The sequence below is a fragment of the Mirounga angustirostris genome, unplaced genomic scaffold, assembly GCF_029215605.1.
Source record: "Mirounga angustirostris isolate CCGP_5_RB_7025 unplaced genomic scaffold, mMirAng1.0.hap1 SCAF_17, whole genome shotgun sequence".
In the NCBI taxonomy this organism is placed as follows: domain Eukaryota; kingdom Metazoa; phylum Chordata; class Mammalia; order Carnivora; family Phocidae; genus Mirounga; species Mirounga angustirostris.
This window is the reverse complement of record NW_026991725.1, coordinates 29,054,276-29,076,064: the sequence shown is the minus strand read 5'-3', so window position 1 is coordinate 29,076,064 and position 21,789 is coordinate 29,054,276. Positions and strand designations below refer to the sequence as shown.

Below are 21,789 nucleotides of genomic sequence, written 5' to 3'. Positions count from 1 at the left end.
AGAGCCCCTGGACAACGGCTAAAAAGTTCCTCTTGAATCAGTAGATGCCGTCTTAGCCCACAGAAAAAGATCTGAAAATGTATTTGATATCTGGTTGCTGCAGCTGGTGATGAACCCAGCCCCAGGTACGACAGGGTGGGCCGCGCCTTCCCGGTACCCCAGCCCCCTACAGGTTTCTGCGGGTCTGGTGCAGGACAGCCCCGGAGACAGTCTCAAAACCAGCAAACGGGGAGGGGAAGTGCGCAGGCGCACAGTTGACTGCACCCGCCCCCTCGGAGCTGTACTTGGTTACTTAGGAAACAGCCAATCAGCGATCCGGACGGGGACCAATGGGAAGCGCGGATGAGCCGACCCGGCTAATTTGAACGCGCGGCGCGGGGCCCAGGTTGGCGCGGGTGGGGAGGAGGGTGTGGGGCGCGCTTTCGGGTGGTCTGGGGCTCCGGACTGCGGCGGAGGGACCCGGCTGCGAGCGGCGACAGCAGCGGCGGGGAACCGACGAAGGGTAAGCTCTGGCCCACGGCGGAGTCTGCCCCGCGGGCTCCGGCGCTCAGGTGGATCCCGCCGCCCAGGGCGGAAGCAGCTTTTGTGCCAGACGCAAAGGTGCAGCGTGGAGACCGAGCCGGTTCTGGGTGGTTCCCTCTGAACAGGACGGGGGCGGTGCGGGGAGCAGGGCTCTTCCTTCCACATCTGCATGGAGATCGGGATCCCTCTGCTCATTTGTACCGGACCTGGACTGAGTCCACACAACCGCACGGGGTCCGGCCCTCTGTGCACCCGCTCTGTGGAAGGTCCTCCTCCTCGCTAGAACTGGAGACCTGGGACCCCTGCACATCTGTGTGGAGTAGCTAAGACCCTCTCCGCACATCCATACGGAAGAACTGATTGCAGAGCTGTGCCAGCGGCCGAAACTTAGTTATTGGGGCACTCAGTAAATATTTGATTGAATAAAGGAAGGAATGGAAAGACTACCCGTATGACAGAAAACCATGCCTTCTGCTACTGCTCCTAGGATGCCTCTCCTCTTAGCTTTGGCACTTTTGGCCCTTTAAGATAGAACAGAACAACAGAATACATGTGTAGGAAATTTTTAAAAAGGAGTTCGAAGAAACTAATGAAATAGAATTTTACTATGTAATAGAATTAACTTAACCAAAAGCTGTATCTTGGAAAAGACTAGTAAAAGAAGCCAAACCTCTGGCAATATTGATTATGAAATAAGGAAAAGAAACAGAATGATCTTAGGAATGACAATAGGGGCATAGCTTAAGTTACTTGGAGACTAAAGAGAAAGAGGGACTTCAGTGGAACACCCTTTTGACAATGCTTTTGGACAATTTTCTAGAAAAAAAACAACAGGAAACTGACTCAAGAAGTTATGGAAATTTTGAACACACCTAGGACCATTGAGGAATTGAATTCATTTAAAATATCCCCATTAAACAAAACAAAAAACCAAATAAGCAATTGGAAGAAATTATTCTAATCTTACACAACCTCTCCCTTAAAAAAAGAGAAAACAGTTCCAGTCTATTTTGTGATACCAATAATCAGACAGAAAGTTACCAGCCAGTCTTCCTTTATAAATGTAGTTGTGAAAATCTCAAATAAAATATTAGCAATCAGAAGCTAGCAATATATATATAAAAAATATATCATGACCTTTTATCTCAGGAATATGAAAATGGCTTAAGATTAGAAAATCTAATACAATTTACAGATTAAAGGAGGAAAATATCCCATTAGGCGCAGAAATAGAATTCAATAAAATTCAGTACCCATCCATGAATTTTTAAAAATTTGATAAACTAGGGGCACCTGGGTGGCTCAGATGGCTGAATGTCTGGCTCTTGATTTCAGCTCAGGTCATGATCTCAGGGTCGTGAGATCGATCTCCGCCTCAGGCTCCAAGTGGAGTCTGCTTGAGATTCTTTCCCTCTGGTCCTGCTCACTCACGCTCTCTCTCTCTCTCTCAAAATAAATAAATAAAATCTTTAAGGGGTGCCTGGGTGGCTCAGTTGGTTAAGCGTCTGCCTTCAGCTCAGGTCATGATCCCAGGGTCCTGGAATGGAGCTCTGTGTCGGGCCCCCTGCTCAGCAAGGAGCCACCTTCTCCTTCTCCCTCTGCCGCTCCCCCTGCTTGTGCTCACTCACTCTTTCTCTCAAATAAATAAATAAATAAATAAAATCTTAAAAAAATTTTTTTTGGTAAACTAGAAACAGAGGTAAATTTCCTTAAACCAACAGAAAGTGAAATAACAGGAGCATCCCCTATGCAATTAGGAAAAAGATGATTGTTTACTATTGTTGCCGCCATTCAAGGTTGTACTGAAGGTCCTAGCTAGAACCATAAGACAGGAGAAAGAAATACAAATAAAGTTAGAAAGAAATAAACAAAATTATCATCAGTTACAGCCTTATGATTGTCTATTTAAAAAGCAAAAGAATACAGCTCCTTCCTCAGAACGACACCCGTAGAAAGAACCAGTGGTCTTTGGATAGTGCCCTGTGGGTGCTAAAGTAAGGGGAGGTAGGAATTGCAAAAGCCAGGCTACAGGGCAGAATAGCCTAGGATGACTGATGAGTAATGTCTCTGGTGACAGTCAGAACAAGGTCAGGCTCTGGCCTTGCTACTTACCATCCCTGTGACAAGTTCCTTCCTGAGCCTCAGTTTCCCTTGTACAGTAGGATTGTAACAATTGTATCAGCAACTACAGAATGAGATTGTTGTGGAAGTTAAATGACACCATTTGTAAAGCAGTTAGCATAGTGCCTGATGCATAGTTATGTGCTCAATAAATGGTAGCTATAGTAGTAATTATTTTTAAACTTTTGGATTCAGACCCTGCTCTTCTCTGGCTTTTATTCATTCCTAGGACAAACACCATACAGCATCTACTGTGTGCTGGGTCTGGTGCCTAGTTATCTGGGGTGCACAGACTACATCAGAAGGGGGTCCTGCTCTCTTGAAGCTTGAGGACAAGACACACACACGTGAGAGATGTAAGGGAGTGAGGAAGGGGGCTGCAGCAACCCCTATGAAAACAGAACATCCACCTTCACCTTCCCAGCTCCCAATGTCTGCAGGCAGATCCCAAGTCCTCAGAAATTCTCCAGGGGCTTCTAGGGAGGTGGGGCTTGTTCAGCCTGTCCCTAAGAGAGTGGGCAGAGGAGCCTACCCCGAAAACAACTGAATCTCGGCTTCCCAGCCCCAGCTCAGCAGCGAACTAGCCTCTGGGTTTTAATGAGCTGCCCTGGGTTAGAAACAGGACGTGACTGTGGCTGGCTCAGACCCTGAAGATCTTATTAAAGAATCATCTCCCTTGTACTTTGGGCTGAAATGCTCTTTCCAACCGGGGATCAAAGCAAACTTGACAAACGTTCTCTCATTAATCTCCCCATCCCCCTGGGGTGGGAGCAGATCGGTAGCTGTTCTCTCTGGCTCTCAAAGCGGGGAAGCTGAGGTGACATTGACGTGGTGTGGCTGGTGGAAAGAGCTCCTCACTGGTCAGATGCAGAGCCGACACCAGGACCCAGGCGTCCCAGCTGCAGCCCTGCCAAGTGTCACCCTACCCACCCCACCCCCACCCTGTGCCCCCAGCGCAGTCTCAGGAAGAAGGAAAACATCTCATTAGGCAAACAGTCTGCCTCACTGGCCCTCAGGAGGCGGAGAGGAGAGGACTGTAAAGGTTATGCGCACTCCGTTGCCAGTGCCCTTTTTAATTTCCTGCTTAGAATGTTAGGCTGCTCTGTGGCTCCTCCTCAGCTCAAACCCTCCCCGTGGGGAGCTTGGCACTGCCATTAAGCCACACAGCGTAGCCCTAGATGGTGGGGCCAGGCACCACCCTCCGCCCTCACTTCTCTGGGTACAAGAGTGGGGCTCCCTGGGGGCAGGAATGCAAAGATGGGAGACAGGGACTCTCTCCGGGTGTTGAAAATTAGGTACAGTCCATATATCTGAAAGTGTTTGCAGAATACGTAATGCCAGTTGCATAAAAGGGATTATAATTATTATACAAACATATGGGAATATTACAACAATGTGATCATGAGGACGTAATATATAATATCATTATAAGGCAGAGTAGAGCAGGTTCTGCAGTCAGACTGCCTGGGTTGGAACCAAGCTCCATCACTTACTAGCCCTGGGATCTTGGGAAAGTTGCTTACCCCTCTCTGTCTCAATTTTCTCGTTGAAAAATGAGTCTAATAATAGTATCTGTCTTGTGGGATTGCGATGGAGCTGAAAAGGAGATGGTACGCATAAGGTGCTTAAAACAGCCCCTGCCATAGAGAGCACTTAGCTCTTCTGTTTATTGTGGCAATCCGATGGCTGGGACAGGGAAAGAAATACGCAATGTAACAAGATGATTATTGGTTGATATCTTTCCCTTATTCTGCTTGAGGAAGAAATTAAGACGTGTGGGGGTAGGGGACAAGAGTTTCAAATCAGCTCAATTCTGCCTCATTCTCAAAGGAAAACCCAAGTTACTTACTGGAGTATTAGGGAGAAATCTCACTTTTCTTTGCTGAATGACCTGGGTCCTATCAGTGGGATCTAATCTTTCCCGGGAAAACATTCATCTATTCATATCCCTCAGAAACAGCCCCTGTTCCTTAGCGCTGTTAATATATCCCAAGAGTTGGGCTGAACTTTTCCAGGATAGCCATGACTCCTGCATTCCAGAAATTCCATCTCTACCCTTGGTAGGCTGGCTTGAAAGAGAAATGAAAAAAGCAGGGAGAGAGGTGTGAGGGGGATACAAGAGGGAATAGATAAATGTTTGGAAATATTACCAGGTCAACATTAGGAAATCTGTCTATGTCACCCCCTGTATTAACAGATTAAAGGATGGAGCACCTGGCTGGCTCAGTTGGTGGAGCATGGGACTCTTGATCTCAGGGTCGAGAGTTTGAGCCCCACATTGGGTATAGAGCCTACAAAAAACAAAAAGAAAAACAACCCCCCCAAAAAAACAGATTAAAGGAGAAGCACTGTTATCATCTCAGCCCACGCCAAAAAAGCATTTGATAAAATTTAATGCCCATTCCTAATGGGCAGTGGAGGGTAGGGAACTAAATAAAGAAGAGCTAAAAATAGAAAGTAACTGTCATTATTTGCAAACTACAAAATCATTTAATTGAAAAACCTAAGCGAATCAATGACAATCTATTAGATCAGTTATGTGGCCAGATACAAGATCTGCATCCAGAAAGCAGTTGCTTTCCTATATTCTGGCAAATAAAAAAATGAATTAGAAAATGTAATTTTATTTATTTTTTAAAGATTTTATTTTTTTTAAGATTTATTTATTTTATTTTGAGAGAGAGCATGTGTGTGTGTGTGAGAGAGAGAGCAGGGGGAGGGGCAGAGGGAGAGGAGAATCCCAAGCAGACATGCTGCTAAGCAGGGAGCCTGACACAGGGCTCAACCCTGAGATCACAGCCTGAGCCAAAGTCAAGAGTCAGACACTCAACCAACTGAGCCACCCAGGCGCCCCATTAAAGATTTAAATTTTAAGTAATCTCTACAGCCAGTGTGGGGCTCGAACCCACAGCCCTGAGATTAAGGGTCGCACGTTCCACTGACTGAGCCAGCCAGGCTCCCCTGAAAATGCAATTTTAACAAAGGGCCTATTCACAATATAATAAAGACTAGACAATAACCAGTAATAAACCTATCAAGAAATAGACAAAACTCATGTGAGGAAAGCTATGAAATTTTACTAAGGATTATAAAGGGAATAATGAAAAGAGATACAATGTTCCTAGATAGAAAGGCTTGATATTGTAAAGATGTCAGTTGTCCTCATATTAATTTATAAATTCAAAATAATCCTAATTAAAATCTTAAGCAGGTTTTTTTCACAGAATTCTGTAAGCTGATTCCAAAATCATATGCAAGACCAGATGCCCAAGAACAGTCAAGAAAAAGAACAAGGTGATGTGTAATAGAACTACAGCAAGTTCCTGCAAAAGGAACATATCAGTAGAGAAGAATGGAGCGCCCAGAAATAAATTCATGTTCATATGAGAATTTAGTTTTGTTAAATGTGCCATTTGAAACGGGTAGAGAAAGAATGCATTTTAATAAAAGATAAAATCGATGGGGTGCCTGGGTGGCTCAGTCGGTTAAGCGGCTGCCTTCAGCTCAGGTCATGATCCCAGGGTCCTGGGATCAAGCCCCGCATCAGGCTCCCTGCTCAGTGGGGAGCCTGCTTCTCCCTCTCCCTCTGCCTGCTGCTCTGCCTACTTGTGCTCTCGATCTCTCTGTCAAATAAATAAAATCTTTAAAAAAATAAATAAAATAAATGATATAATTGCTTATCATTTGGAAAGAAAAGATATTTAGAAACCTCATTCATAAAAAGATGAATGCCATCTGGATAAAGACCTAAATGTAAGAAAGAAAAAGTGTCAGACAGAAATATAAGAAAATTACCCTGGGGAAGGAATGTCTTCTTAAATATGACATAAGAACCATAAAAGAGAAGGTTGACGCATTTAGCCATTTAAAAATGGAAAACTTCAGTATGGCCAGGGTAGGATTTTTTCCCAAGAATGCATGGTTGGTTTGATGCCAAAAATAATATCAAAAAGTTTACCACATCAACAAAATAAAGGAGAAAAAAAAACAAACCCACATAAACATGTCAGGAGATGCTGAAAGCTCATTAAATAAAATTCTAGACATTCCTGATAACAAGTCTAAGTTAAATAAGAGTGGAGGACATTCCTATGATGATAATTAACTATTTGTCCAAAATTAATTTCTAATTAGTGAAGCACTAACGCCAGTTCCTTTAAGATCAAGAGCAAGACAGGATGCCCGTTATCATTATTCAACATTGTTTTGGAAGTTCTAGGGAGTGCAATACATAAGAAATAAAACAGTTGGTATAACCATGGAGAAGAAAAGGTAAAAAAAGAAGGGTTTTTTTTTTCCCTGATATATAATTGTGTACTCAGAAACCCCAATAAGCTTTAATAAAAAAACAATTGGAATTAATCAGGAAGTTTAAGAGTGGTGGGTTGAAGGCAAATGTATAATTATCAATTGTGTTTCTCCATACTAGCAATCAGTATGGAAATGGGGAAAGGTGCTCCGTTCATAAGAGCAATTAAACTACTTGGAAATTATATTAAAAAGACAATTACAGAACCTATCTAAAGAGATGAAAAACTATAAAATCTTAGGAGGTGCCTGGGTGGCTCCGTCCTTAAGCATCTGCCTTTGGCTCAGGTCATGATTCCAGGTCCTGGGATGGAGCCCCATATCGGGCTCCCTGCTCCACGGGGAGCCTGCTTCTCTCTCTCCCACTCCCCCTGCTTGTGTTCCCTCTCTCACTGTCTCTCTCTGTCAAATAAATAAATAAAATCTTAAAAAAAAAACTATAAAATCTTAGGGACATAAGAAATATCTAGGGCGTCTGTGTGGCTCAGTCAGTTAAGCGACTGCCTTCGGCTCAGGTCATGATCCTGGAGTCCCTGGATCGAGTCCCGCATCGGGCTTCCTGCTTGGCAGGGAGTCTGCTTCTCCCTCTGACCCTCCCCTCTCTCATGTGCTCTCTCTCATTCTCTCTCTCTCAAATAAATAAATAAAATCTTTATTTTATTTTTTTTTAAAAGATTTTATTCATTTATTTGACAGAGAGAGACACAGCGAGAGAGGGAACACAAGCAGGGGGAGTGGGGGAGGGCGAAGCAGGCTTCCCGTGGAGCAGGGAGCCCAACGCGGGGTTCGATCCCAGGATCCTGGGATCATGACCTGAGCCGAAGGCAGACACTTAATGATTGAGCCACCCAGGCGCCCCAAAGAGTGATTTATTTATTTTGCGGGGAGGGGCAGAGGGAGAGGGAGAGAGAATCCCAAGCAGACTCCCCACTGAGTGTGGAGCCTGACATGGGGCTCAATCCCATGACCCTAAAATCATGGACCCGAGCCAACATCAAGAGTCGGCTGCCTAACCGACTGAGGCACCTAGGCACCCTGCGTGAAAAGTTTTAATATAAAATAAATATGTAAACAATACTATTCTGCTTGTAATTCCAATAGGGTGGGAGGGGGTGGTGTTCTGGGTTGGGGATAGAATTGATAACATTTTCTTAAAGGCAAGTAGAACAATAAATGCCTGAAAATAGTTAAGAAAATTATGAGAAAGAGGGGCACCTGGGTGGCTCAGTCATTAAGCGTCTGACTTCGGCTCAGGTCGTGATCCCAGGGTCCTGGGATTAAGCCCCGCATCGGGCTCCCTGCTCTGCGGGAAGCCTGCTTCTCCCTCTCCCTTTCCCCCTGCTTGTGCTCCCTCTCTCGCTTTGTCTCTTTCTGTCAAATAAATAAATAAAATCTGAAAAAAAGAAAAAATTATGAGAAAGACTAACGGTGGTGGTTGGGAGGGGAGGCAGTTCTTGTCTCACTGGATAAGAAGCATACTGTCAAGGACTGGAACAGAAAGAGTGTGGCACAGGAGTAGACAGATCAGTGGAACATAATAGCCCAGCCATTCGCCTCTGGAAAAATTCAAGTCATCTGGATATGACAAAGGTGGCATTTCGAGTGAGAAAGAGATTTATTAATAATATTCTTATTCTCTTGAGGTATCACATGGAGATCGGCTGTTGGGGAGGGAGTGGGAGAAGGTTCTTGAACACTAGGTAGGCTGAGGGCGCACCTCGTCAGGGCTGGGGTCAGATCGGTCCTCCTCTCTGTTGTGTGTCCCCCAGGTGTCGCCATGGTGACGCTGGTGGAGGACAGCAAGGTGCGGGTGGTGGTGCGGGTCCGGCCCCCCACCCCGCGGGAGCTGGAGAGTCAGCGGCGGCCTGTGGTTCAGGTGGTGGATGAGCGGGTGCTGGTGTTTGACCCTGAGGAGCCCGACAGGGGCTTCCTTGGCCTGAAGTGGGGCAGCACCCATGATGGCCCCAAGAAGAAGGGCAAAGACCTGACGTTTGTCTTTGACCGGGTCTTTGGTGAGGCGGCCACCCAACAGGACGTGTTCCAGCACACCACCCACAGCGTTCTGGACAGCTTCCTCCAGGGCTACAACTGCTCAGGTGAGAGCCGGGGCAGGGAGGAGGCAAAGCCCCGCTGGGAGCGGCCCTGCCTCCCTGCTTCCCTCTGAGGGCTTCATGCGTCACGTCACCGTGCCCTCCTTCCCCTCAGCTGGGCACTTGCTGACGAGGGTGCTGGCCCTTTCGTTCTCCCGTGTATGACACACCCTCCTGGGCTCTAGAAGCGCATCACACAGATGTGGTTCCTGTCCTCCTGATGCTTGTATTCTAGAGGGGGGAGAAGATACTAATCACAAATCACCCCCACAAATGTGTGACTGTAAACTGAGGTCAGTGAAATGAGGGACAGAACGGCAGGCCTTCGTCAGAGGAAGCTGCCTAGCCTGGAGAAGGCTCCCCCTGGGGAGGGAGAAGCTCCCTCAGGCCCCCGGAATCCACAGGTCCACGGGGAGCCAGGCCAGAGGCACGGGGCACTGCAAAGCTGCAGTGTGAACGCAGCGGGATGCGAGTGGGTAGGAGCCGTGGAACTGCACACAGGAAGGCAAAGGAAGGGGCCTGGGGAGAAGGGGGGGCTGGGCTGGGTGGCACAGGGGGACCCCTGGGGAAGGCGGATCCGGCCCTGCCACCACCCTCCCCCGACTCTGTCCTCCGCAGTGTTTGCCTATGGGGCCACGGGGGCTGGGAAGACCCACACCATGCTGGGAAGAGAGGGGGACCCCGGCATCATGTACCTGACGACCATGGAACTCTACAGGCGGCTTGAGGCCCACCAGGAGGAGAAGCGGTTCGAGGTGCTCATCAGCTACCAGGAGGTAGGGCTGGTCCCTCCCAGGCGTGGGCGGCCCCACTCCTCATTCTCAGCGCCCCTGAAGATGCGGGGAGGAGAGGAGAGCGGGCAGAGAGGGTGGGAGGAAGTAGGCGGACGGGCCCGCTGAGAGCCCAGGGGCCCAGATGAGGCTCTGAGAGAGCCTGCGTTGGGACCAAGCCTGCCTGTCCCGCTCTCACCGCATACCATTGTCCTGCAGAGGGCCACCCCTGGCACGGCGTCCTGCCATGCTTCCCTGTCTGCACCTCAGCCCTCGCCCGGCCTCTTGCCTCCTTCCTCCTCAGGTGTACAATGAGCAGATCCACGACCTCCTGGAGCCCAAGGGGCCCCTTGCCATCCGGGAGGACCCCGACAAGGGTGTGGTGGTGCAAGGACTCTCCTTCCACCAGGTGAGAGATTGGGCCCGGGTGGCAGGAGCAGCGTTGGTTCCCAGGGTTCTCTCACCAGGCAGTTTGGGGGTGCCCTGGATCCAGGGGTGGTTCTGAAGAGCAGCTCTTCCGGTTGGGGGAAAAGCCCTGGCTGGGGAGACCACAGCGCCCTGCCTGGGCATCTCCTCTGCAGCCCACCTCAGCTGAGCAGCTGCTGGAGCTGCTGACCAGGGGGAACCGCAACCGCACGCAGCACCCGACCGACGCCAACGCTACTTCGTCCCGCTCCCACGCCATCTTCCAGGTGAGAGCAGTCGCAGGTCGGAGCCTGAAGCTGGGGCTCCTGATGCCCGGCACCCCCTCACCCCTGCTATCTGCCCCCCAGATCTTCGTGAAGCAGCAGGACCGGGTTCCAGGCCTGACTCAGGCCCTTCGAGTGGCCAAGATGAGCCTGATTGACCTGGCCGGTTCGGAGCGGGCCTCCAGCACCCATGCAAAGGGGGAGCGGCTGCGGGAGGGTGCCAACATCAACCGTTCCCTGCTGGCCCTCATCAATGTCCTCAATGCCCTGGCCGACGCGAAGGTAAAACTGCACAGACCCAGGGGCCTGCCCGGGACAGCAACTGAGTGCCCGAAGCCTGCGGTCCTTCCCTCCAGCCCTGGGCCAACGGCTGCCAGGTCTCAGCCTGGATCTGTCTGGTCCAGCCACCTCCCCCCATGCCCTCTTGCTGTCGCCCCAGGGCCGCAAGACTCACGTGCCCTACCGGGACAGCAAGCTGACCCGTCTGCTCAAGGACTCCATTGGGGGCAACTGCCACACGGTCATGATCGCTACCGTCAGCCCCTCCAGTCTGACCTACGAGGACACCTACAACACCCTCAAGTATGCCGACCGCGCCAAGGAGATCAAGCTCGCGGTGTGTCCCGGCCAGAAATGGCCAACCTGGTGTGGGGGACAGGAGAAGGAAGGGACAGGACCCACACAGCGTCCTCCGATACCTGGAGCAAGCATTCCCCCAAGGCAGAGGGAAGAAGTTCCCTAGCCTCCGTCATCAGGGAAATTTTTTATGATAGAAGCGACGCAGTCCCCATCCTTGGGAAGACTCCAGCTCGGGGGGGAGAGGCAGGACAGTCTGCAGACTTGACAAAAAGAGTAAGATATCATAGCAGTGGGCTGCCTGGGACAGAATCGTCTCAAGAGGGTGACAACAGAAGGGGGTGGCCAAGCGCTGGCTGGTGAGAGTTGCCCTGGTCTAGGGAGGGTGTATTGGTCAGGGAGTCAGGGGTCTTGGGTTCAAAAGCATCCTTCTGCCTCTTGCTGTGGTGTCAGGCAAGCCACTCACTGCCCTTCCCCAGTCTGTTCCCCCTCGGGAGGGTGAGTCTAGGGAATGTGAGGGAAGCGCCCCGCACAGTGCCTGGCCATTGGAAGTGGTTGCCAAAAGCCGCTGTGAATGAACCCACGAAACTCTCCCCTGTGCCGCCATCTCAGCTTAAGAGCAACGTGATCAGCCTGGACTGTCACATCAGCCAGTATGCCACCATCTGTCAGCAGCTGCAGGCTGAGGTGAGGAGCCCGCCTGGAGAGCTTGACCGGGAGGCGGGGCACCCGGCTCAGGGACAGGAGAGCCGGAGACGAGCCGTGGGGCGCGGCCAGGGCTCTGCACCCACCTGGGGCTCTGAGGGGCTGCGTTGCTTTGATTGCAGGTGGCCGCCCTGAGGGAGAAGCTCCAAGTATATGAGGCGAGAGCCGGAGCCCCACCGCAGGACCTCCTGAAATCCCCCAAATCGGGCCCTTCCCAGCAACTGTGAGTCCTGCAGCCATTCTTGCCCCTTCAGCCAATCTTGCCCCTTCAGCTCAGCAGGGAAAGCCCCCCTTCTCCAGCTCTGTGCTGCCACCCAGGGTCCGGGCTTTCCAGCCCGTGTCCAGCACACTGATTGTCACTCTCGGTGACACTAGGTGACAAGACACTGATTGTCACTGCTAGTTGCTCTCATGTGACACAGTGCACTCTAGACAGTAACATCAAAATAGAAAAAAATCCTCCATGTCAGATGAGGACGTGACACCCCCAGCCCATGTAAGCAGCATATACTACTTAAAGGAAGGTGTAGTTAAGGGGGAGGCATCATTGTTTCCTAAACCAGGAAATCACCAACTCCTCCCACCCTCTGCTACTGCCCCCTTGTTACCCAAGCTGGGCCCTATACCACCTCGTGCCACAGAGACCCTGCCCCTCTCTGCTTTCCCACCTCTCAACATCCCCCTCCTGTCCCCCCTAGGCTTCCCAGCTGCCCCTCACCATCCCGCCTTTCCAGCCAGCCCTGCACCCCAGAGCTCCACCCAGGGTCTGCCGTCCTTCAAGAGGAGAGCCTGGGGCTAGAGACCCAGGTAGGGAGGGTCGTGGAAGGGAACTCTCCAGACCAGGAGCTGCCCCAAGAAGATAAGGACAAAGGCCCAGTGGAGGAGGAGGTAGGACTTGAAGGTGGTAGAATGTTGGAGGCAATGGCCCTCCCCAACTCGTAGACTCCCTTCAGTTCTGGGTTCCCTACCTGGATGTCTTGCATCTTAGTCATTAGGGGGCTTTCAGATCCTGTGCAGGAAGGGGAACTCCTCTGTGTCTGCAGTGAGGGGCAAACCTGTTACCAGAAGGAAAGCGGGGAGGAGGGTGGGGCCTGGGAAAGAGATTCTCAGCTAGGACCCAGTCAGTCCAAGAGCCATCATTCCCACTCTTGGAGGAGGAAAAGATTTTAAGATCTGCTTATGTAGGGGAGGGTGGTCATCCTGGGCCCTCTAACTGTGACTTCCTTCCTCCTTAGGTTCCAATCCAGGTACCAGAGCAGACCCTCAGACACTCACTGCCAAGGTCCCCTGGCCTGAGCCTGCAGCCCAAGCCAGATGTGGGCTGCCTCTCACCACAGAACTTGGACAGGGACCATTCTAAGCAGTAGGTGTCTTCTTCTCTGGGGTTCAAGGTGGGAGGTGATGGCTTCCATCCTCCTGGGGTAGGAGCTGGTGCTAAGTACATCAAAAAAGCTCTGGTTCTGCCCTAGTTAAGAGCTGCGTCTTCTTTTCCTCAACATCGTCCCTTATCTGCTTTCAATCAACTGGAGATTATCACCTACTCTGTCTACTTACTGTCCTTTCTATTCTTCCACATAACTGGCAAGCAAAACACCCAATTCCATCCCAAATTTGGCTCGCAAGCCCCGAGTTAGCACGGGGCTGCCCAGGCTAGCACTTTGCCTCCCGGTCTGGGGGCTGAGCTGCCTGTCCTCTGCAGGGAGGAACCAAGCAGCCAAGAGAAGTTGGATGGCAGGCTGAGGAAGGGACCGCCCTCCCAAGCCAGGTATTTATCATGTGTCTTCACCAACAGATTATGGCCATTTCTTCTCAGAAGTAAATACAGACCACCACCCAAAGCCAGAGAGAAATGGATTCTGGATCCTTCTTTCTGTGCTTAATAGAGAGGTGCTGCTAGTATGTTTTCCCTTGGCCCCTAGAACATAAATCCCCTGCCACTTAGCTTTGCTGCTGCCGGGCCCACTCTTGCCTCCCCAGCACGCTTCACACGAGGCAGTATATTTAAAGCTTCCGGACAGAAGGGCCTGTTTAATTTTATTTCTTGTTGGGGAGTGTCTGTTCCCGACTCAGCAAAAATGTTGCAGCCTGAATAATCAGCAGCTCATTATCTGTCTCCTGCTGCTGACTCCCCGGGGCCCTGGAGTGGCAGGGATACACTGGCGGGATGTCCCCTTGGCCCCAGGGCTTCCACCGATGAGTCAGGGTCTCTGTGCCCTGGTGTCTCCCCCATTGTGAGGACAGAGGACACCAGGGTTCTCGTTCCCGCTTTGCCTCTGGTTTTATGGTCCCTGACAAGGTGCTTCAGTCTTAGCTATGATTTGGGGATTATAGTCTTCATTCTCCCTACTTCTTAGAGCTAATAATAGATACTAATAAAATGTGACAGAAGACCCCATGTATCAGAGGCTGCAGAACATGCTAGATCATCTCCATACTTGGAGACACCCTAACAATCAGATAATGGAAAATCATTTCTCTTTGGCTTTAGACTTCAGAATCTTTAGACCACTGGGGCACTGAGTGGATCTTAGATTTTCCAGTTCAGCGGATTTTTCAGAATTTTTTTAGCTACAAAGTCCTTTCTTCAAATGGAATCTTATGCTGAAGTTTAATATGTAGAACAGATAAAGCAGAGCAACTCCATTTTCAATGTCCTCTGATGGGTTTCTTGAAACCTAATTTGGAAACCCCTGGTATAGACCCGCTCCCTGTTCGCCAGATTGGGTCCTGAGGCGTTCGCCCAGGGCCACACGGCCAGAGGGACAGGGCGAGGCCTGGGTCACCCGACATCCAGGCCAGTGCCTTTCTCCCTAGACACCTACTTCTCTCAGTGGTCTAATCTTCTTATAATGTGTGGCTCAGGCAGACATCGAATGAGTTTCTGCTATGTCCTTTTTAATTTATATCCTGCCTTCTTTCAGAGAGGCCTGGAGGCTGCTTTATAAAATACGTTTGGATTCCCTGAGCACACACTGAAGGCAGAGGAGGGGGCTCAGGGATGTCCAGGCAGGTAGTGCTACCTGAGGATAAATTATTGGCCATGAATAATCCCCACCAAGATAATTGTGTTCATTTTTTTATCATAGGTGTGCCTCACAGGAAGGAAATTTGCTTTATTAGAATCTAAATTTATACCATCAATAATCACATTACCCTCATAATTCCCTTTAAATAGCCCCTCGGTGCATGTGAAGTGTGCATTGATTCACACGGGCTCTTTCGGGGTCCCAACCGCTAAGTAGGGAGTGCAGACTGCGTGCGATTTTGAGGGGCCTCTCAGAACCAGGACCGACACGGCCTATCTCATTCCATCTCCTCTTGCCCTCGCAAGGTTGATGTTTTCATTTTACAGAAAATAATTAATCTTACAATGCTTCTTATGTGTCAGGTACTCTTTAAACACTGTATATATCAAATAATTCATTTCATCTTCCCACAACCCTCAGACGTGGGTGCATTGGTTTTCCCCATTTTAAGGATGTGGAGACTGAGGTTAAGGAGTGCTTCCAAGATCACACAGCGGGAAGTGTCGGAGCCTGGATTTGAGCCGGCAGGCTGACTTGAGCCTAGCTCTTCCCTGCTCCTACCTTTCGTTGCCCCTTGGGTCAACGAACTTACTCAAGATCACAGTGCCAGTGATTGGCAGGGCTGAGAGGAGATGCAGACCTTCTGGTCTGAGGCCATTTAGTGCCCTTTCTGTACTTCCCAGGTCCCTCTCTTTGTTGGGGGGCATATTTAGGGACAAAGCCCCCCCACCTTACTTGTGGTCGTCTCTGCCGGCCTTGGGCTTCAGCAGGGGCCTGGCAGAGCAGGAACCGCAGTTGGGAAGGCGGAGGGAGGCCCGGCAGGAGGGAGCTGGGGGGCCCACCCTTGCGTGCTCCTCACCGCACCTGGAGCAATGGGGCTGGGTCTGAGGAGGGCCGGGCCCTTCCCTCTCCTCCAGGTTGGCCCTGAAGGTGCTGTGCCTGGCACGGCGACAGCAGTCCCTGCTTCAAGCGGCCAAGCTGCTGACCCCCGACATGATCGCAGAGTTTGAGACCCTGCAGCAGCTGGTGCAGGAGGGAAAAGCTGAACCGGGTGCAAAGGCCTCAGGCGCACCTGGCCAGGCCAGGGAGGCACCTCTGGAGCCGTGTCCTGAGTCAGGTGAGTCTCACCCCTGCTCTGTCTCTAGCAGTGCCCTCTCGAAGGCCCAGCTGGCACCCAGGGGCGGCTGGGGCCTCCGATGCTGGGTCGTGCTGTGGTACACAGGACTCGCGGCCCACCTATGGAGTTAGGGGCTCCTGCGTGTCTCCCGTGTCTCTCTCCCCAAATTCTCCAGATTCGCCTTCCTTCTGGCCAGTCCCTGATCTCCCCTCAGCACCCGCCTTCTCTGTGCCCCAGATTCTCCAGGCTATTCTGGCCCCGTGACCCGGACCATGGCAAGGCGACTGAGTGGCCTCATGCACACCCTGGGGGTCCTACCAGGGCCTGACTGCACCCCAGCCCAGGTATCCCGGCGGCCCACAGAGAAGAAGAGGAGGAGGAGACCAAGCCCCTCGGAGCCTGACAGCCCCCCAGCCCCGAAGCCGGGGACCAAGCGCCAGCGCCAGTCCTTCCTGCCCTGCCTGAGGAGGGGGTCCCTGCCTGAGGCTCAGCCTTCACTCGGGCCCACCCCCCCCAAAGGGGGAAAGGCCTCCTCCTCGTCCTGCCACTCCCCTCGCGTCTGCCCAGCCACAGTCATCAGAAGCCGGGTGCCCCTGGGCCCCTCTGCTGTGCAGAACTGCTCCACCCCTCTGGCCCTGTCTGCTCGGGACCTCAACACCACTTTTGATCTCTCAGAGGAGGCCCCCTTGAAGCTGGGTTTCCACGAATGTGCTGGCTGGGAGAATGCCCCCCAAGAGCTGAACAGGCTGGATCAGCCCTTCATCCCCAGGTGGGTCTCCCAGCCTCCCTCCCAGCCCTCCAGGCAGGGGCTCCCTGGGGTCAGCGAGGGACAGAGGTGCTGCCAAGAGGAGTGGAAGCCGGCCTGACTCTCGGAGCCATGTTTGCTGTCTCCCTGCCTTCGGCCTGACTGGTGTCAGTCCCCAGGCCCGGGAGGGCTGCCCCTCTCGGGGGCCCTGCCTTGTCTGTCCGTCTCCAAAGCCGCCAGCTCTGGGTGGTTTGTGACATGCCCACGAGTGGCTAACAGGACCTCCCCCCCCACCTCAGGGAGGGTCAGCAGGAGCAGGAATAAGGAGGGGGCCTAGTCTTCTCTATTCCTCTGCATCACTCACACCCTCTGGCCCAGTCTTAGTTTCATGTCCCACTGAGAAATGCATATTTCTGCCATTTCCACCCCAGATTTTACCCTCCAGTCCAGCATCTGGAACTGGGAAGGGGAGCCTCGGAACTTTGTTCAGCATTTTTCGGTGAGAAGATGAAGCTCTCACCTTCGCCTTCCACCCACCTGCCAGGGTAGGGGAACAGTGACCAGCTCAGGACAGTCCAAGGCCAAGAACAATCAGCAGACTGACCTGTACTTGTGAGGCTGAGGGCAGCAGGCTGCCCACCGCACCCCCGGCCCCTCCTACGGCCTAAACCACCTCTCAGTAACAAGCTCACAGCCGAGCAGGTGGAAGGGTCAAATCGTTTGAACTCCAGTTCCCTGAACATTCCAGAAACTGACATCTGGATGTTCTCCCAGAATAAGCCTGTCACTCAGCTGTCAGCCCAGGCCGAGTGAGGCAGGGAGAGGAATCCACCTCTAAGTAGGAAGAAACCTCAGAGGTCATCTTGTCCAACCTCCCCACCCGCCAAGCTGGGGGCTGGAGGGAGGAGGTGCCCTTTTCTGGTTCCCTCCTGATCTGCCTCCTTTCACCTTCCTCCCTCTCGCAGTGGACCTGAGTCCCTGTTCACCGTGAAAGGCCCCAAACCAACATCTTCCTTCCCTGGGACCTCAGCCCGCAAGAAGAGGCGAGCTGCCAGGTGAGGCTGGGGCAGTAGACCGGGAAAGACAGAGCTTTCACCAGCATAGTGGGCACTGAGCTAGCTACAGGCCTCGGCTGTGTCTCTGGACCCCTCGGGGCAGGTAGCAGGGGTCTCATGAGCAGGGCCAGCATCGGGTTCCTGGACTGAAGGAGGTTCCTTTCGCCCTTGCTAGTACAGGGTTATACCAGAGGGAACCGTATCTCCCTTCTTCAGTGAAAGGCTACAGGCTCCCTCTCCTTGAGGGGGACATTCGGTGTTCACTGGTTAAACTGGGGGACAGACCACCCACCCTTCACCTCTACTTCCCTCCCACAGCCCACTAAGCTCTCTCCCCACTGCTTCTCCTGCCCTCAGATCTGGCCTTGGTGCTTAGCCTCACCCTGCTCTCACGGCTTAGTTTCGAGCTGTACCCCCTACCCCTACCTGTATCCCCAGGCATGACTGTGACCTTCCTACCTTCCATCCTTCCTTCCCTCCCTCAGTTCCTCAGTCTCCCGCTCACTGGGAGTGGCCCGAGGTCGCAGCCGCATCGCGCGCCTCCCCAGCAGTACCTTGAAGAGACCAGCTGGGCCCCTCTTGATCCCAGGTGACTGGCACTGGGGACCGGGATGTCCGGGGCCCTGGTGGCAGATGAAGACAGGAAGTAGGAGGGGAGAGGGTGGGCCAAGACCCAGGTGAAAGGAGGGCCTGGGGTATTTCCCAGCATCGCAGGGACCCTGATGAGAGAGGTGGGGGAGGGGTGGGGGAGGGGAGCAGCGGGACAGAGCCTCACTGTCTTCCTCCCTGCCTGCCCCAGCCAACTGGCCTGCAGAGCCCCCTTCCAGTCCCCGCTGCCCTGGCAACCAGCAGGAACTGATGGGGATTGGGGGAGCCCTGTCATCTGGGAGCTGTGTCGCCAAGGTATCCTGACCCAGCGGCCCCTCATGGCCCCCAGAACTGCCTGCACCAGGAGCCCTGGCTCGGAGCAGTTAATGCCAATACCCTCTTCTTTTATTAACATTCGTCGCCAGCCATTCATCCTGCTACCTGCCCTCTTTATCAATCTCTTGTTATACTCAGCTTCTCAGCATGTATGTATTCATCTCGAATGGTAACATTTTAAAGGTGCAGCCATCGGGACGCCTGGGTGGCTCAGTCATTAAGCGGCTGCCTTCAGCTCAGGTCATGATCCTGGGGTCCTGGGATCAAGCCCCGCGTGGGGCTCCCTGCTCAGCGGAGAGCCTGCTTCTCCCTCTCCCTCTGCCTGCCACTCCCCCTGCTTGTGCTCTCTCTCTCTGTGTCCAATAAATAAATAAAATCTTTTTAAAAATAAAGAAAAGAAAAAAGAAAAAAATAAAGGTGCAGCCATCATACCCCCCTTCCCCCAGTTCACAATGCTCTCCATGCAAGCAGGTGGCTTTGGGGGTCTTTGCTCCCCACCTCCCATCTGACAGAGGGCTCTGTGCACTCATGGCCTCTGTGCAGTGCGGAAGGGATGCGGACGTGGCGGGGGCTCCCAGCTCGACTCTCCCTGGTTGATGAGAGAGGGAGGCACCTTCAGCCTCATCCCTGCAGCCTGGAGCAGGGGCCCCAGCCCCAGGTCACCATCCTGGTGATGATGCAGATGATAGTAGTGTCTTGATTTCCAAATGAAGACAGCTTTATTGTTTTTGCCCTATTGTGAGCAGGATGCATACTCTGTGTAAAAAGAAGTATAAAGGGGCGCCTGGGTGGCTCAGTTGGTTAAGCGACTGCCTTCGGCTCAGGTCATGATCCTGGAGTCCCTGGATCGAGTCCCGCATCGGGCTCCCTGCTCGGCAGGGAGTCTGCTTCTCCCTCTGACCCTCCCCCTTCTCATGTACTCGCTCTCTCTCATTCTCTCTCTCTCAAATAAAAATAAATAAATAAATCTTTTTAAAAAAAAAAAGTATAAAGAAGAAAGGGACATTCAGCTTTAATGCTCCCACCTGGATGTCAGCGCTGTTAATACTCGGGTTTCTATCCTCTGATCCTTTATTTCTTTTTTTTTTTTTAAAGATTTTATTTATTTATTTGAGAGCAGGGAGCCTGATGCGGGACTCGATCCAGGGACTCCAGGATCATGACCTGAGCCGAAAGCAGTCGCTTAACCAACTGAGCCACCCAGGCGCCCTGATCCTATATTTCTGCATATATACATATATATGTACATGTAGATATAGATATATTTTTTTTATTATAATGATTAATAAACCATCTCCAACCTCAGTGTATGTGTCTTTCTGTGTACCTACGCGGGAGAGCAACACCTCCCCACTCTTCCAGACTTCAAGAAACTTCTGAGTATAGAAAACGTCCCCCACCGCCTCCTCCCAGGGCCTTAGGCTGGGGCCTAAGGGGTGAGCCCTGCTCTCTACTCTGCGGCCCCATCTTCCTCTAAGGGCCTCTGTTCCTGAGCGGGTGAAGAAGCCATCCCACTGACAGGCCTGCTCCATCCTTCTGCGGCCTTGGGCGTAGGTCGCTGTCAGAGACAGTGTCGAGGGGCCCTGGGTCTCAGGTGAGGCCCTCGGCTAAGCCCTGACCGCTGGAACCTCGCGCAGTCTTCTTCCCCGCAGCTCCGGAAGCCCCACTCCCCACCCAGGTTCAGTTCGTGGCTTCCCTCTGCACCCGTTTGGATTGTGAGGGTTCAACCCAAGTTTACCTCTGTCTCTCTAGGAAGATGCGGCTGCCTGAATGAATTAGCAGTGTCAACAGGATGATAGGAGTCTGTGTTTAGCTTGCTTCAGAAAACAAACATGTTAAAGGTATTTAGCACATTGTGAGCTGTGTGTAAATAATGCTGCTAATTTCAAATGAGTCCTCGCTGTGCTGGGGGAGCAGCCTCCCCTTCTACCTGGTGAGCCCTGCCCCATCCAGTTTTGCCTCCTTTTTGGAGGAGAGAGAAGAACACACAAGAGGAGCCTTGGGTCCCTCCCTGCTGCAGGCAGCGCACAAAACTTGGCGACCTTACGAGGTATAACGAGGAGAGGGACTCGAGAAGGTCCACGGAACGCACCCAGGGTTAGACAGCAAGTGGCGGCGCCAGGATTCAGACCAGGGTCTGGTTCTTCACGTGACACCGAGCTGCTTCCCTTTGGAAGCGAACAGGCATCTTTCCTTTCCGCGTGCCTGGGGTTCCCGCCTCTCCAATTAGTCTTGATGAGGTTTTTTTTCCCCGGTGCGCCGTGATTCCCACAGAAGCCGCTACGGCCTCCCATCTGTAGCCCCCAGCGGCCTGGCGTGGTGCCTTGACCTTCGGAGGCCTCGGCGAGCGCTGGTCGGATTCAAATTGAATAACTTGCCCATTTCCTGGGGCGCTCACATACATTATCTCATTTGATGGTCACCATCACCCCTGCAAGCACCGAGGCAGCAGGCACAGGGCAAGGAGGCTGGTAACGAGGGCCAAAAGGGCAAGCCTCTCGCAACGGGGTCTGGTGCACGAGGCAGAACTCGCCTAGGCTGGGGGGCAGCTTGCCAGTGGCAGGGGTCACTCTTGACAAGGCTGTTCTGCAACCGGCCATTGGCTCAGCAAACATCTGTGGCTCCGTGGTGCAAAATGTGCTCTCGGGTGACCCATTAAATGTACAAAGACTCTGCCAATGGAGTTAAGGACGTGTGGCTCCTGCCCTCAATCACAGGAGGTCGGGCTGCGAGTGCTCACAGCATGGTGTCCTGCAGGCCAGGAGGCAGCCTGGCTGGCCCCAGCTTCTCAATGAGTTGGCAGGGGCTGAGGGGGCCGCGAGCTGACAGCCAGCTCCCCGCTGACCTCCGTGGGCAGCGACGAGGCTGAGATTGGATTGTTCTTACATAAAGAGAGTCATCCCCCACCCACTGCAGGCCCAGCCCGATCTAAGGCCCCTCTTCCTGCTTCACCCGGCCTCTCCTACCTTGGGGGGTCTGCACAGGGTCCCTCACTCCACGTCTGGGAGTTCAGAAGTACTCTCTTCCCAGGCCCTTTGCGCTCACCTCCTTGCCCACCTCCGGCCCGAAGCTTGTGTCTGGACCCCACCCTGGAGTCCAAAGTCCTGCCCAGTTCAGAGAACCAGACTCAGTGCCAGGAGC

At 52.4% G+C, this 21,789-nt stretch overlaps 1 protein-coding gene across 11 annotated transcripts; it reads left to right on the top strand.

The window, feature by feature from the left end:
* Positions 1–417: 417 nt before the first annotated feature.
* On the top strand, positions 418–19,947 carry KIF18B (kinesin family member 18B). 11 transcript variants are annotated; one of them, XM_064583729.1, is made up of 20 exons: positions 418–502; positions 5,868–5,937; positions 8,721–9,047; positions 9,660–9,817; positions 10,116–10,220; positions 10,393–10,503; positions 10,585–10,782; positions 10,940–11,116; positions 11,689–11,763; positions 11,904–12,004; positions 12,480–12,669; positions 13,017–13,144; positions 13,481–13,546; positions 15,725–15,924; positions 16,162–16,693; positions 17,101–17,214; positions 17,635–17,724; positions 18,210–18,313; positions 18,524–18,627; positions 19,769–19,912. In XM_064583729.1, the coding sequence occupies exons 2-20, from the start codon at positions 5,895–5,897 to the stop codon at positions 19,775–19,777; spliced, it is 2,832 nt and encodes a 943-aa protein (XP_064439799.1). In that variant the 5' UTR covers positions 418–502; positions 5,868–5,894; the 3' UTR covers positions 19,778–19,912. The 11 variants fall into 11 exon arrangements, 7 of the variants coding, with proteins under 7 accessions (XP_064439799.1, XP_064439800.1, XP_064439798.1 ...); XM_064583728.1 differs by lacking the exon at positions 19,769–19,912 and having other exon boundaries at positions 419–502; positions 18,524–19,722; XM_064583730.1 differs by lacking the exons at positions 18,210–18,313; positions 18,524–18,627 and having other exon boundaries at positions 19,769–19,947.
* Positions 19,948–21,789: the final 1,842 nt, after the last annotated feature.

What these genes read in the sequence shown, in the direction of transcription:
- KIF18B (XM_064583729.1), top strand. Translation starts at nt 5,895, where the DNA reads ATGCAAGACCAGATGCCCAAGAACAGTCAAGAAAAAGAACAAG. An exon ending in CAGTCAAGAAAAAGAACAAG is followed by an intron (nt 5,938 to 8,720) that starts GTGATGTGTAAT and finishes TGTGTCCCCCAG; the next exon opens with GTGTCGCCATGGTGACGCTG. An exon ending in GACAGGGACCATTCTAAGCA is followed by an intron (nt 13,145 to 13,480) that starts GTAGGTGTCTTC and finishes TGTCCTCTGCAG; the next exon opens with GGAGGAACCAAGCAGCCAAG.